Raw genomic sequence first — 15974 nt, forward strand, 5'->3', positions numbered from 1 at the left:
TCACAGCTTGTTGCCCAGAGCCTCGTACAAACACAACATGGGCTCCAACAACCAGCACTTTTGCACTGTCAGCAGAATCCAAGCAGGTATAACTTCCTCTCATGGATAACCCTGTTTTTCTCATGCGTAAAAAACAGGCATAGTGCCAACACATCAGAACAGAAGGTTTAAGACTTAATTTACACTTTGCTTGGTGAGATAAAAAATAAAGATGTCTTTATGGGAAATGATTCTATTATGTACAATTCAGCGCATAAAGAAAAATAAAAACACAGAGAAAATAGAATGATTAAAGCATGCCCATTTTCACACCATGAGGAGAAGGCGAGCGGCCGAGCAATTTTAATTTGTGTTCACATCCAACTCTTCTCTTTATCCAAGGCCATAATGAATACAGGATATAGATAGGGTTCTATTATTAACAACGTCGGGCATTCAAACAGTCCAATTTTAATTTTTTTCGGCCAATAGGATGGGTAGAGCTATATCAAACCACTTACGGTACAGATATCTGTACATGTCTGTTTCCCTCTACAGATTCATCGTATTTGTGATATACTTTACCATGCAATGTGAACCAAGCAGGGTATTGTTGAGTAGTAACGCTATGGAGAAGAGTAGTAATGCTATGGAAAGCTGGGAGTACTGTGTCAGGTGAGAGTATCTGAAACTGGACTTGTTGGAGGCCATGATTCTCCGCTCCAGAAACCAGTTAATTTGGGGATTGACCAGGGAGAAGCAGACGCATTCATAGCACCGTGGCAGCAACGATCCTGTGCGACATACAGTCAGGATTACTGGAAGCCCATGAAAACAGTTCAATTAGCTGTCCTTGGAAACAAAAATAAGATGTCTGTATTCATAAATGAATTGAAGGAGGTCATTATAACATCACAGTCTAATATGGAATCAGGTGAAAACCTTTGAGGCGTAGCTTGTCCGAAGACTGATTATACACAAACACGTCTCAGAGTTGAGTCTCTTTGTATTATCTAGCGGGTACCACCTTTTCCTTGGCATTCGGTTTCCCTTTAGCTGCACCGGCTGGTTTTGGCCTGGTCCTGGTGGGAGCAGCTGCCGAGGAGGACTGAGCAGTGGCTTCTTGTGAGATGCTGCGCCGCATGGTTGTTGTAGTCCTGGGTGGGAGCATGGGGACAGTTGGGGCTCGAACCGAGAGAGGTTGCTTGGACGGGCAGACTCTCTGAGGAGAGGGACTGTCAGTCCTGCAGTGGGTGGAACTAAGGCTGCGTCGGGTTCCAAACAGGACTCGTAGGGGCATTCGAGGACTGCCAGATGGGGCGGGGGCAGCTGATGGGCGGGGACATGAGGAAGAGGACCTGGGTGAGACCTTAGATTTCCGTTGAGTGCTGAGAGTGCTAAGACCAACTTTTTGATTACTGTGGGAAGAAGAGTACCTTGTGTTATTTGTTTTAAAGACATTTGATTAAATGGCTTTCTGAGTATATTAGAAGAGAACAAAAATCATACCCATTAATAATGGATGATGCTCCTTTGGTAGTGCCAGAGTCTGGTAAGGAGAGAGGGGAAGGAGCAGCAGCACCAAGTCCCACTGAATTCCTCTTTATGGGGGTGACAGGCCTGGGGATCTTGCTCCTGCACTCCCTGGATCCTTGCTCTTCAGTCGGTTTGAGACGGGTGCTCCTCCTGGACTCATCTGAGGTATGCGTGTCTTCTTCTGAACCAGCGGTAGACAGAGTTTCAGAAGCCCTCCGACGCTCATCATCCCCAGAAGATAATGAAGATGACGTCCCAGACAGCATCCTCCTCCTCATCCAGCGACCTTGTTGCTTCTGGACCAGAATGCGAGCCAAGTCCAACTGCCTGGCACGCTGCTGAAGCCGAATTCGAGCTGAGAGGGATGAGGATTGCTCTGAACCTGAGTCCTCTTCAGAGATGAGTATTGGAATTCGGCTTCGGATTCTGGGCTTCATTGCAGCTGGTAGTTCCGTCCCAGCTGTGTGAAGCTTGGCAGCTTCTTCACTCAGCGATGGCTGCTTCATAGGTTCCTGTGACAGATCTTTATGTTCATGGATTGGTGACATGGCTTTTGGTACAGGCTCCAAAGCCTGCGACAGGACAGCTGATGGACCGTTCTCAGTTTGCAGGTGGGGATAGACATGTGTAGTTTGATCTGCCACAGGTTTTTCTGGAGAGCTTTCTGCCACTAGTCTGCTCTCTTGGTCATGGGTGCCAACCTCCACAGTGGATTCCCTCATGATGGCCAAGACTTCCCGGTCACTCTCTCTGGCAGAATGACCATTGGAAGACATGACATTGAGGTGTGATGTCTCTGCAATATGGATGAAAGTGCGCTCAACTTTGGTGAAGGGAGGTGATGCAGGAGCAATTGGAGTGGAAGGTCTCAGGTCAGACCTGAGAGCTGGGGACAAACGGCCAGTCTCTGAGGGTTCAGGCTGCACTGCTTCCCCTACCAGCAGGCGGTCAATTCTGGAACTGAGAGCACACGGTGTGGCCAACTCACCGTCTAGGACATGATCACCTCCAGAGGGCGACTTGCGAGTGTCTCCAGGTGAGAACAGGACAAGGGTTTTGGATGCATCCTCCAGGTCTGGATCAGCGTCTGCAGCTGACGCATGCTCCTTTTGACCCCTCTGGTCCTCGGCCATGAGTGTTGAAGGTGCGGCGTCCTGGCTACGTTCAGTGCTTTTCTGACTAGCCTCGCTATTGGACTCACTTTTTGTGACGTCATCATCCTTTGGTCCCGGTGGTTCCGGGACTTCTTCGTCGGGAGTGGCAAAGCTGCGGCGCTGAGGCAGGGTACCAGTCAGCATAACGGTGAGGAAGTCGGCCCTCTTAGCGTGCAGTTGAGGAAGGATGTGGAAATGCTCCTTCTCGTCACCCTGGCCCTTTGTCCGATAGTCTGGAGAGGACGGCGATGGGGCCTTCTGCTCCGTGGGCGACAACACCTGGAAACAATACAACACAACAACTTTTTTTATTTTTAATCACAACAAATTAAACTGCAAAGAAGAATAAACACATGGAATGGCTCTTCAAATAACAAGAGAAATGTGTTATTCAAAGACATCACACACACAAAATTAAAACATAAACAAGAATAAAAGCAGCATCTGATTTGCCCCCAAAACCATTTAATGTCATTTTGGTTGTACACAAGCTTTTCAAGATTGTCTAGATTACATACATTGATATAAAAGGCACAAAAAAATGCATTGCAGAGTTTATCCTTAGACAGCACGCAGTCTGATATCAGGTGATTTTTCAAGTGTTTCCCTTCATAAAGATTTAACATACAGCCTGTACATACGTACTAAACCCCGCTAAATGTTCATGCTATTAGAGATTAACTGCAAACCTAATTGCTTTCTACATTTCTGTATATATGTACAGTTATCATTTGGATTTACAAAAAGTTTAAAATACATGCTTTACCTGTAAATTATACAAGCAGTACTGTACAGTCATATAGTGATAGAAAAAGAAATGCTTACATGTATTGTACACATGAAAGACACTCACGGATCATCACACTGAACAAACACTGTGAGCTCTTCAGTCCCCGACTACACTGTTTTTATTTTATTGCAAAAACTTTGAAGGAACATTCAGGCACTTTATGGAAATCTGTTTTTGTTGTTGAATAAATGCATGTTATGTAGCCTAGCTTAGCATAAAAGGTGTGCAAAAAAGTCCGAATTTTGACTATATTCTTAAACTTTATTCTCAGAATTGTGACATTCCTTCAGAACTCTGAGGTAAAATTCTGAGATTTAATTTAGAATTTTTATTTATTTATTTATTTTTACAGTAGTTCCAATCACACCTCTACACACCTCTGTACAAAGCTGTGTAAAGAATGTAACATGAATGTAAAAATAACATTGTTTTAGCAGCAAGTAGCATTGAAGCTATGTTGTTTTGATCTCTGTGCTAAATCTATTCTCTGCTGATTAGCTTGGTAGCTAACTGGGTATGTGAACAGTTGAGCTGAGCTAGCAGTTTCCCAGTCTAAGGTGTTCAGTTATGACTACAATGCTAGGGGTCAGTCTACATCTCAGAGGAAACGGCAAAGAAAGATTTCCTAAAATATCTGAATGTTCCTGAATTAGTGACATAATGAGTAATGTTATGTGAAAGCTGTGACTGGTCTGGTGAACGTGACATACGATCTAAAGAAAAACCAACATGGACACAAGATTTTAAAAGATGAACACAGCGCTGTTCTCTCTACAGTACATCATCTGTACAATATCACCCTGTTATTCCATTAAGATCAACACCAACATATTAAATATGTAATAGAATCCAGGTCTGGGAGAAGCATAATACATACATATATATATTTGTACACCTTTTTAAACATATAGCTAATTCTACCATGTGATTCATGAGGTATAAATGGTTTGTGACACGTTCTGCTAACTGCTCTTATCGGCTGCAATAAAAAGTCATTTATACATTAATATTTCAATGGCTTGGAAGTATTTTTTCACTATGGTCAACATGAGTAGCAGCAGTTTGAGTAAGACAACACTTTAAACAAAGTTCTTACAGCCAATAAGACATGTTTCAAACACAATGAAGTGCTATATTTTAGCTGGCTGGCTATGTATTTCAATAAAAGGGAATGGGCAGCATTTTGTTTGAAGTATAGTGACAGCTGTGTAAGTGTGTTTAGATGCACTATACATTTAGCATTGAAATGAATGAATTCAAAATGTAACCTGCAAAATAACTCTTTGCTAAATGTTTACAGTGTCGTTCTGGTTGCCATCTTGCAACAACAACCGCACGATACAATGACTGAAGGCATCAAAAATCAAACTGATTCTAAACTGCTGACTCCATGAAACTGGATTCATGAAAGGCATGGGGAAAGAGAAGCCTGTGATGTTCAGCAGTGCATCATGGCTTTCAGCCCTAATAAAACACCAGATGTAAATGTTCACGTTAGCACAATAAAAAAAAATGTGATTCCGTAACTTTCAAGAGTTAAAAAAGGCTCCGTCTGTTATTGGTAAGGTGGCTCAGGGCTTGACAGCTCTGATCCGTGAGTATCTCTACTAGTTACTATGTGTGTTATTTACAAAAATCACAGACTTCTTTCAGTCAGAGGTGTATATTCACTGTGTTTTTGTTGTAATTACAGTACAGTGCTGTTTTACAGTCAGAGGTGCGTGTCGTACAAACAGTAGATCTCATGCAAAGAGTGGCGACAGTCAGTAAACAGTCTTTTGGTACGACATACCGTCATTAATGCTGCTTTTTTTTTTTTACTTTCCAACAGGTGTATTACTCCGAGAGCTTTCTACCGCCCGTTTGTAACTGAATGTGGCACTGCCTCCACGGCGACACAGGACAAAACATGGATGTGTCAGTGACAATCTCGTACGGGAGGTGAATCACTTTGCTGGCGTGCAAAATAAAGTAAGCAGCTAGTCCACTTCGTACATTCTCTAAGTGGTTTTTACTGGGTACGCAGTATATAAAAAAATGGGCAGGGCATCCTGAACTTAGTGTGAAGCAGCATGAAAACAACGTCAGGCTGTCTCCTCATAAGAGAATGCCTTGAACAGAAGCTCAACAGAACAGCAAGTGGTGCATATTTAGTTAATGTAGCCCTTTAACACATTTAGAAAGCAACAGTTTGGCTTTCATTGCACAAAATGGCCGTCCTAGCTGTAGTCTCAAGTGGCCGGGTTTTAGATTTCTGTTCAGGAGCTTGCAGCTTGGACTCTGGTTGTTTGAACGACATTCACAGTAGCGTAGCACATACGCCACTGCTTTAGTAACCATGTGAGCAGCGGCCATATACAACACTCAGTAACACTGTTATGGATTTTCTACTATATCTCTCAAATACTGACTCAGATTCCTCAGTATAAATACTGACTATTTTGAAGACACTGCGATATTATGATAGGACGTGAAGGCTGGACTTATAATATCACATAGTATTTGTAAAGGCAAATTTAAGATAGGATAGAAAATGATCTTACTTCTTCACTGTCAAGATTTCTTTTTTATAATTCATCCACCCCTCCCTCTATGTAGACATCATAGCTTTGTTATCTAGCACCCTTCATTGCTCCTCTTAGGTACTAAAAGGTAGTCACCAGTGAATAATGCTATGCCATGAGGTTATTGTATTGAAGTCAGGAACTTGTTGGTATACATGTTTTACCTCCTCTTTCAAATTTCAACCAAACTCTGACTCAAAGCAACAAACACAGTAATGCCCTGCCTAATGTCTTTGAACCAACACAAACTCTTCATGCCCTTATGAAATCACTGTTACTGATTGAAGTTGTATTGTTGTTTTTTTAATTCCTACCAGAATGCCACTGGTTACAGTCAATACAAGCTCTCCTTCACTGATGCTTCAAGTATCAGATTCTTATAGCAACTGAAAGCAAAAGATGCATCAAAGCTGGTATGATAAAAAAGCATATGTGCCACCAATATATTTTTTTGTTATATCCCACATTTCACTTATTGCATCATGTTTTGCATCCATGTAATGAGACCCTCGGCCCTGCCTGACCTTCTATCTGCCTTACTCAGTGATAAAGTGCAAGAGTAAAAATCCAGCGTAGTAATGGAAAGGAAGCACAATGGAAATAACAGTGATCCAAACACGTGGTGAAAATGCAAAACAGACCAAACCCCTAAACAACACAACAACTCAAACCTCTGACATCATCATGTCACAGCATCTCCACCAACACGACTGATTGCATTTTTGATTGATAAACAATGAATGTGGAAGACTTGGATTTAAATCCAACACACCAACCGATGTGGATCGATGGAGCAAGTGCCTGATCAATACTAAATCTATTTTTGATAGCCTGATCCATGAATTGTGATCTCTGGCTGAATGAATCTTACTTGAGATTCTACAAGCATGCCAGCCATTTTAAGCTAAAAGCTAACGTCAGTTCGCCAACATGAAAATGCTAACATAACATACAAGATGCAGAAGTTTAGTAGATACATTGTTCACAATGTTCTGGATAATAAGCCAAGTCTAATTTTAATGATGTGATGCAGATGAAGCAATTTATAGGATACACTCAAGAAAATCATCATCATCAACCAAAACACCAACAACTGCTCGAACAAGAGGTGCAGCAATCCCTCGACACTGTCGTCTGGGAAACAGAAAGACTGTAACTACTGTACAACAGCCATTAACACTGGCTGACGCCTCCTTTTCATGACGCTCTGAATCATGTTTTACAAAGCGTAGCTTCCTACATGCTAGCAGCTCCATCTGATGTGCCCTTTCATTTACATAGAATGACTACAGACACACTTTCACCCCCTCCACCTTTCTACCAGGTGGTGACCCAAAACTGGAAATTCATAATATAAACATAAAAAAAAAATTATTTTGTTTTTTTTTATGATAAACATGTTTCATTTATTTTGCCTTTTGTCTACGTTTTATGGTCCATTTGTGTTCCCTCTAGTATTTATTTGACATACTGTCATTTATAAATCTGAAAATCAAATCCATAGTTCAATTTTTAAAGTTTTTAATTTAATTTAATTTAATTTATTTTTTTGTTATGTTCTAAAATATGTGCACTCCTGGGCTACCGTACATCCACACCTGTAGTCCAGTTTTTGTTCTAAAAGGCGCAATCAGAGATCAATCACTTCTCACACCTTCACACGCTTCTCTCTTCACACATAACATTTAATGAAGTGAGATGTTTGGATCACTGATTTTGTGCGGGTGTTTGTTGTGTAGCGGTGTATTGCTCGGTGGACGGGATGAACGGACTCCAAAGTCTTGGTGCAAAAAAAATTCAATCGCCGCGACGACCTGCATTCCTCGACGATTGCTCCATCATTTTTGCAGGAAAAGCAGAAAAAAATGAATAAATGCACAAATACTGTAAAGCTTAACAGTCGGTTAGCAGCCCCGCTCTGTGTCACACTCCTCTTCTTCACAGAAATAAGAAGAAAGTTTCACATTTTTTTCCAGCAGTCTGCCAGGTCTGTGGCGTGTGCAACATCAGGTTTGCAGAGAGGCTTCTGAGAGTTTATTGCATGGAAAAAAAATTCCCATCTTCAGCACTTTTTCCCTTTTTCCTCTGATCATCTGATACAGTTACATGAGTGTGAATATATGTGTGTGTGTGTGAAACTCTTTACCAGCACAGCGCTGCTGCTGCTGCTGCTGCTGCTGCTGTGTGCCAGTAAATATGGCTTGTTGTGTTTGTTGTGTGGCTATGATCTGGCTCTCAGTGTTTGGTGTGCAGTGTGTGTTTCTATATGCAGAGCTGGCCAAATCTGAAGTCAACGGTTTACTTTTTGCTTCTTGATATTGATGTTTTGTTTTGTTTTTTTTTAAATTGGAGGATTTTATGTCCTCCCAGCTCAGGCCTTGCAACTTAAACCTTGAATAAATGAGATATAATATAATCCCTGGGAATCATTTTGACATCAATAATAAAACAGTTATAGTCTACTCTATAGTTCTCTATCATGTCTGCCCTCTGATATATTTAGTTGCACGGTCAGTAATTGTGTTGTCCTTATGAGTGGGAGTGGGAGGAAAGGGGTCCATAATCTGCCCCAGGCCTTAAAAGTTATGTGACCAACCCTGCATATGTGTGATATCTGTGTGTGTGTGTGTCATGTATCTGTATACTTCACAGGTAATGCGTAAATGTGTGCACTCTGAGTCCGTCTCTCAGTCCTCTCAGCTGCTGTTTTTGTTCATGAGCTTGGCTAACATTTGCTGCAGCTGCGTCCTGGAGACGTTTAGGACCGAGTGTCTGCTCCGTGGGCTGCCGGGCGTCGGCAGGGTGCCGGCGTGCCGTCGCCGGGCCGAGGCGGCGTTCATGTGGGCGGGGCTGCTTTCTGCTGAGCGGCTCCTGTGGATGAAGCTGCCTCCTCCGTGGGGATACTGCTCCGTCTCCAGGGTGGAGGAGGAGAAGACGTAGGAGGCCAGCCTCCTCAGTTGATTGGGCCGTGGTTGATGCCTGTCATCCTCCAACTGCAAACAGACCAATCAGAAAGAGGAAAGGGGAGGAGGTTAACAAGTATAAAGTAACTTTTTATCACTGATCAAATTTTCCTACGGCTACTTCCCAACACCTTCTGCCCCTAGTCTCCTCCCCTTCCCTTCACAGGCTTTAGACAAGAGAGAGCTGAGTGGTGCTCTCACGCATCTAAAGCCTCTGCTGATTGGTCAAAAGTTGCAAGGGGAGGATCCCGGGGGAGAGAAGCTGAGAAAGTGTTGGTGTAAATCTGGCAGTCTGTCTACAGTAACAGCTATCAGACACTAGTTACAAGTTATTGAAAACTTTACAAGACAGTTGAGCTAATAGGCTTATTAGCTGTGTGGGTTGCCAGATTGGTCAGACTAGCATCCTTCTAGCTGGAAAAATGATGATGGAAAATATTCCCGTCCCCACCCACAAAGAAGCACTTTAAAAGGACACAAAGTCACCAGCACACGAGCACTGCACATACTGTGTCTCACTACTCTACAACAGACTGAGCCTGGACTGTTTCAGCTTTTGATTTCTGAAGCAAAATTTCCATTGAAGATGCAAAAAAAAAAAAAGAAACAGGGAACACAAAAGAGAGATGGAGTCATCAAGCACACAAAACACAGACACACAACGGAGGGGGGAAAAAGGAAGGAAATAAATGTCTGAACAGAAGGAAAAAGGAAGAGGAGGAACAGAAACTGAGTGAGAGAACAGAGGTAAAGGACTATTCCTAAACTGTGCTTACCCCGAAACATCACTTTATTTCTTCTTGTGTTGTCCCAATGGCACCCTCGCTCTTTTCTGTCTCCTCAGGTGAGTCAAACTTGACATACTGTGTACTTTTAAAGCGATAGGTTGGGGGCAAAGGCATCAGTAGTTATGCGGAAGGGGGTGGGGGGGAAGAATTGAAGAGGAGCAAAAAAGAGAATGGCAGTCCTCGATGGTTGGCGGCAGTCGAGCTCGCTCAGTGAGAATCGGCGCGGCAATAAAAGAAAATAGATGCAGAGCTCGCTAAAGTGTCTTTTTTTTGCACTGACAAGGCTTTTAACGATAACACCGCGGATCAAGTCAGATATCAGTGTGATGATGTTATTTCGTCCAGCCTGTAAACAGCAGCCACCAAGTATGGAGGACCAAAACTGACCTATTAGTAAAACAAATAAGTGAAATGAGTGCATGAAAAAATCAAATGGTCACAGAAATGCAGAATTCAACTTAAAAAAAGACAAAATGAATAAAAAAATAAATTCCCACATCCTGCTGAAGAAAATAAAATCTAAGGTGAAAATATGTCAAATCAATGTGAAACTGATTCCACATTCATATTCATGTTCCACACATCAGCTGTCAATAGACTTCCCAGAACCCCCTCTGCTTTCTTATAGCGCCGCCGTCAGGTCAACATGTACAGGAAGAAAACACAAGCACACTGAAATGAAAAGTCTGATGTGATGAAATGTAGTGACATCATTCCTGCTCCTTTTTTTTTTACACAGCTTTATAATTAAATGATGAACTTTTTTTTGCTTAAATTATCAAAGATGATTATTTTTGGTCACATTTGGTCCTCCATTAAAAAGCAACACATTTCAGAGGCTGCTGTTTTTTGTAACCTGGTCTGTTATGTAAGATGTTCCTAATTTATTTATTTACAAAATAAATATAGGAAGGTATATGAAATATGACTTTTGAGACAATGTTTAGATTTTAAAATGGATGCTATTTAATGTCTTATTTTTTATGCTGTATATTTTATATCCAAACTAAATTTCAACAATAATCTGTTGTCACTGTTGATCGTGTTCTTTTGTGTGTGTGTGTGTGTGTGTTATTTATTTTTATTTTTTTTTAAAGATGCTTATTCTGTTCTTGTGTGAAAATGTCAATTTTAGGACCAACAACATTTTTTGCTGGACTTCAGGCTTCTCATTTTTAAGCTTTCATTTTGTTTTGAAGGTGACCCAAACAACAGCTGAGCCAACAGTTGCTTGGATACTTAATGCCCTTATTAGAATTCCAGCTGATTGATATAATTGATGATCTAAAGACAACACAATTCCCTCCACTAAAAATGAGAAACCTCTTTCCAGTCCAGTCTAGGAGGATCTTTAATCAGCAGATGTATGTCCCACAGTAAAGCTAAACTGAAGAGTGTCATGTCTGAAATACCACACGTTCTGCCTGTCACACTGTCCGGCCAGTGTAGCACAGTATCACGTCACAATCACACATGAACATTTACTGCAGTAACAATGATTTGACCACCAGATATTATAACTGAATCAGGCAGGTAGAGTGAATCTGTAACATCTGTGACCAGTCTGAGTCAATCCACCAACACAACTACATCCTCATGAAGAGGAACCAACACCTCTGACAGAGCCAACACTAACTGACAGCAATATTATTTTAATGGATTTTCTAATCTGACTTTGACAAATGCCAGTTTGTGTGAAGGGGCATTTTTCTAAAAAAACACCTATAGGTCTGTTTTCAATCCTAACTTTTGTCACTGAATGACTTCAGCTCAGGTTTGAGTACAACACCAGTTGTAGTTTCTACTTATTCACAGAGCTGTTGTGATTCACCTTGAAGGAAATACAGGAGAGCTGTCCTTTCTGCCCTTCTGCCCACTTTTTCCAATCATATTAGCAGACATGAATATCAGTATTAGATTATATGATAAAACTATTGATTGGGAATATGTCTAGATGCCAGAATTCATCCAAAAGGTTTGAATAATAAAAGCTACATGCATACAGCATCCCGACCTCCACATCATTATGTACTACCCAACTAAATGCTGGTACTGGCAGTAAATCACCCAGTATGGTTGTTTTTCTCTGGCACATTCGACTCCATTTCCATAGTTTCCATTTCACCAAAAGTATAAATTTGTGTGTGTCCACAAATGTATAATTTTCCAGCATAAAGCCAGGTACTGAAGCCAATTTAAGAAAAAACGGCATAACAAGATAGGATGAAAACATCATCAACATCCTGACATAAAAACATCATGGCTGCAGGATGATTCACACAGTACATGTTCTACAGCTGCTGTTTCCCAGCCACTCCTTCAGAATAAAACAATGGTTCAAAGCAAGAGTCAATGGAAAAACTAAGGAGATGGACCAAAGAAAAGGCAGCAACACCATCTATACAGCTGGACTACCAAGCTGTTTTTATTAGTCACAGGCAGTCATGGAAGAAACAAACCATCAGTAACATTCACACACACGGCGTTGTTCAGACTGCTGGTTGTCTGCTGTATATAAAATATTGTTATTATGTTGCTGTTTGTAATTAAACAATGATAAGAAGCTACCACAGAATCAAAAACAGCATAGTTTCTTCTTGTCTGTTTGGCCAGCTGGCTAATATGCTGTAAGTGGGTTACCAATGTTTGTGTGATTATTGTAGTTCAAAAGCAATATGTCTTATTAAGCAGAAGTTAGTCTGCTTAATAAGACTGACCGGACACTGTATGATGAATGTGAACCACCAGGTCCCTGAAAGTCCATGCATTTGTAATATTGACAGTAAAAACCATGGACAAAGGTTCCGTGACATCACCCATGTTTATTTCTGCTGTGAAGTTGGCCATTTTAACATTGCAGTTTATGGGGATTGACTCGCTTTCGCAGCCAGCCCCCAGTGGTTGCAGTGCAGAACTGCAACTTTTCACACTTCTGCATTGGCTTCAAATCTGAGTCCTGGAAGTTGCCGCTTGGTTTGTACGCTGTGGTTTTATTTATTTATTTACTTATATTTAACATGAGCTATCACATCTGTTAACCCTGACATATCTGGACCCAACCCTAGTCCTCTAAAGGGGCAGGGCAGTTGAAAAGCCCATGTGACACAGATACAGGTAATTCAATTCAATTTTATTTATATAGCGCATTTTACAAACAGAATTGTCTTAAGGCCCAACATGACCACTCACTGCAGCGTCTTGTTTTCATCTTTGATGTTTTTTTGGAAAATCCACAGGGCTGGATGCTAACATTTTGTCTGTATAGGATCTTTTGGTTGTAGAACCTTGCTGTAGTCTCTGTGTCTAATGGTAGTAGGATGGAATGACTGCATGTGACTGGTGCCCAGCTGCAGGATGGTGCTGCCATAAAGCTAAACGGTTATCTTTTCAAAGGACAATTCCAGCATGAGATGTTCTGCTCATGACCTTCAGGGGACTGGTGCGATGAACAGAATATCCAAATTCTACATTATCAGGCTATTAGGGTTAAATCCTAATGTTAGGTGGTGCTATCATGCTGAATACAGTACATGCTTGATCCTGTAGGACTGCAGTTCTTCTATCTAGTACTTACTTCTCCTACAAGTTAAGCCTGTAAAGTTAACTAATTAACAAAGATTTCATGCTGAATTTGTCCTTTAGTCTGCATGTTGGCAGACAGATGGATGAGGTATAGCAGCTGCTGTGCTTAATTCTGACAGCGTTTGGTACAACCAAACAGTTCAGAGAATAAACTGGCACAACGGCTGCCCAAACCTCTCAGCTGTCCACCAACATGACATCAGAGAGCCAAGCTCTCCTCTGATTGGCTTGCTGGGTCTCTTACCGGTCTTTGCGGTCCAGTAGGCTCGGACTCTCTCCGACGAGGGCGTCCTGAAGGTAGTGAGTGACAGGGTGACTGGGCGGGGCTCCCGCCACTCCTCCTCGATGCCTCTTCCTCTGTTAGTGTTAGCATCCCCCGGCTGCTCTCTCGGGTATGAGTCTTTGGACGAACCACCAGCTCCCCACCTGCAGGAGAGTTGCAGTCTTAATCCAGAACGTTGACAGCTTTCCAGACTTCTCATTAGCATTTAATCTTAAAATTAATATAAAATTTAGGTCAAACTGAATTTCCTACCTGCTGCCCTGAGCCTCCTCCTCTCTTCCTGCTCCTCCAGTGGGCGGAGCTCCTCTGGCTCCTCATCCGTTGTACCTGACGTGGTTGGAAGAAAGTCTCGGAGCTCTGTTTCTTTGTCGATGATCACCCATTCTTTGCTGTCAAAGTCCTCCTCCTCAGCCAGTGGAACAGAGCGGATAAAGGCGTTGCTGTGTGCCTCCTGGTCAACGGATGCCACAGACACCTCCTGGCGTCCACTGACTTGACGGTCTCCTCGGCAACCGGGGTCAACGGACAGCATTTGTGCCGGCTGGGAGGAGTAGACATGACGAGATGGAGAGCCAAGGATGTCTATCCGAGACCTGGGAGGCATACAAAGAGGTAGGGACAGGGTCAAATAAAGTCCAAGCATGTACTAGTCAACACAAGTCAACAGGTGCACAAGCTAAGGTTTAATTCAGTTGTAAGACTGCACTGATTCATAATCTTATTCATGCACCTGTTTTTAAAATCTTAATCTTTGCCCATGTAAATCAAAACTGAGTCCTGTATGCTGTTTGTAAACCACCTCCACCATTTGTAGTTTAATGTCACCTCTGTCCGTAGCCATCAGCCCGGCCTTCTGCAGCAGATAGTCGGTCGGACTCAGGGCTGTTGACCCGGCGGTATCGTAAAGACCGACCCTGACCAGTTGGCGACTCCGGAACTCCACCTCGAACCGGCGACACTGGGCATGTCACCCTACCCGGCTCCTCTTCCTGCCCCCCCTGAGAAACACATATAAACACGTTTGTGTCTTAAAACTCAATCATTATAATGATGAGTTCAGATGCCAATGTGATACTGTAGAGTTAGCTAAGACCTTGTTCAGGCTGATCCTGAGTCTGTTGCGATTGAAGTCTGTGTCCTCCCAAGCCTCTCCTGTCTCTCCCACTTGTTGAGCACTCGTCTCTCCGGGTGGACGGCTGGGAGGGGGTGGGGGGGCGTTTTCCTGATCGCTGAGATGTTCATCCTGCAGAACGTCATCGGTGTTCTCCCTCTGAAGGTCTCCGGGAACCGGTGTCACAATGGCTCTGAAGACACAGAAAATGAATAGTATTACTAGTTACAAGTACAACTAGTCACACAACTGAATTTATCAACAGACAAACAGGTAAAAAACACAATATGGTTTCCTGCTGAGTTCTGGTTTATAAGGTGTAAAGCTGCTCTCATACAGCTGACAGTCTGGTTCTTACCCCACCATGGCAGCAGTGGGTCTGGTGTTGTGCTGTGGTTGTGTGGAGGCACTGGTTGACAGTGTGACTTCACTTCCTCCTTTTTCCCAATCAAAGGGCTCATTCTCGGTGATAATTCGCTCTTTCATGCTGTTCTCAAACACCGACATCAGCAGCTAGACAAAACAACAACTCATGAATCTGAGCTTAAGTTCAGTTACTAGCACCCCAAGCAGAGCATCATCCTGACTCCTGTGGTGTACCTGGTAATCTGGTTTGGTGTAGTAGTCCAGGGTAAGGACGTGGTCCAGGAAGGTATTAAACTCTGAAGGCATGTGTTTGAGCAGCATCCGATGGTCATAACGTTCTTTAATCTGACCAACTTGTTCCTACAATAACACACAAATCACTATTATGCAGGAAATTTACGTGCATGGATACACGTGCATGTGTAAATCATATGTTGGCTCCATTTTGGTCTCCATCTAGTCCTAAGAAAAACATTTGTCTCTATTAGATGCTAAAGCCTCAGTATTTTTGCTGCAAAGCATGATACTAGCATGTTTTTATGAACGGCACCAGACTATCTGTTGAAACTTGGTATAGAAAAAAATAAACTGTAATCATGTAGTTGCAGTTTTTTTTAATAAAACAGCCTTCTATCTGTCCTAAAATAGTAAGAAAATAAAACTATAAAAAAAGTGTTTTCCTCAAAATGCTTCTTTTCAAATTGAAATTGACATATATAGACATGTTATAGGCTCCAAAGGCTTTTACACTGTGAAGCTTTTCAAAATAGAAGCCTGCAGGATGAGGCTGAACAGGTCTTCTTGCTGTAACTAATATTGACTGGATTGATGTGTTTTGTGTGGTTGTACACAAATTAT

The 15974-nt window shown here is 42.2% G+C and overlaps 1 protein-coding gene across 1 annotated transcript in view; it reads right to left on the minus strand.

Annotated features, from left to right (window-relative positions):
* Positions 1-158: 158 nt before the first annotated feature.
* Positions 159-15974, minus strand: part of ttbk1a (tau tubulin kinase 1a) — a 29563-nt gene continuing 13747 nt past the window's right edge. Inside the window, exons 9-16 of the mRNA XM_028410187.1 lie at positions 15351-15476; positions 15109-15263; positions 14733-14943; positions 14465-14637; positions 13892-14232; positions 13601-13782; positions 1489-2948; positions 159-1397 (exon numbers count right to left, since the gene is read on the minus strand). Coding sequence (XP_028265988.1) covers positions 989-1397; positions 1489-2948; positions 13601-13782; positions 13892-14232; positions 14465-14637; positions 14733-14943; positions 15109-15263; positions 15351-15476 — 3057 coding nt within the window. The 3' untranslated portion in view covers positions 159-988. The remainder of the gene's footprint in view (positions 1398-1488; positions 2949-13600; positions 13783-13891; positions 14233-14464; positions 14638-14732; positions 14944-15108; positions 15264-15350; positions 15477-15974) is intronic.

This window comes from Parambassis ranga, chromosome 1 (assembly GCF_900634625.1).
Source record: "Parambassis ranga chromosome 1, fParRan2.1, whole genome shotgun sequence".
Taxonomy (NCBI): domain Eukaryota; kingdom Metazoa; phylum Chordata; class Actinopteri; family Ambassidae; genus Parambassis; species Parambassis ranga.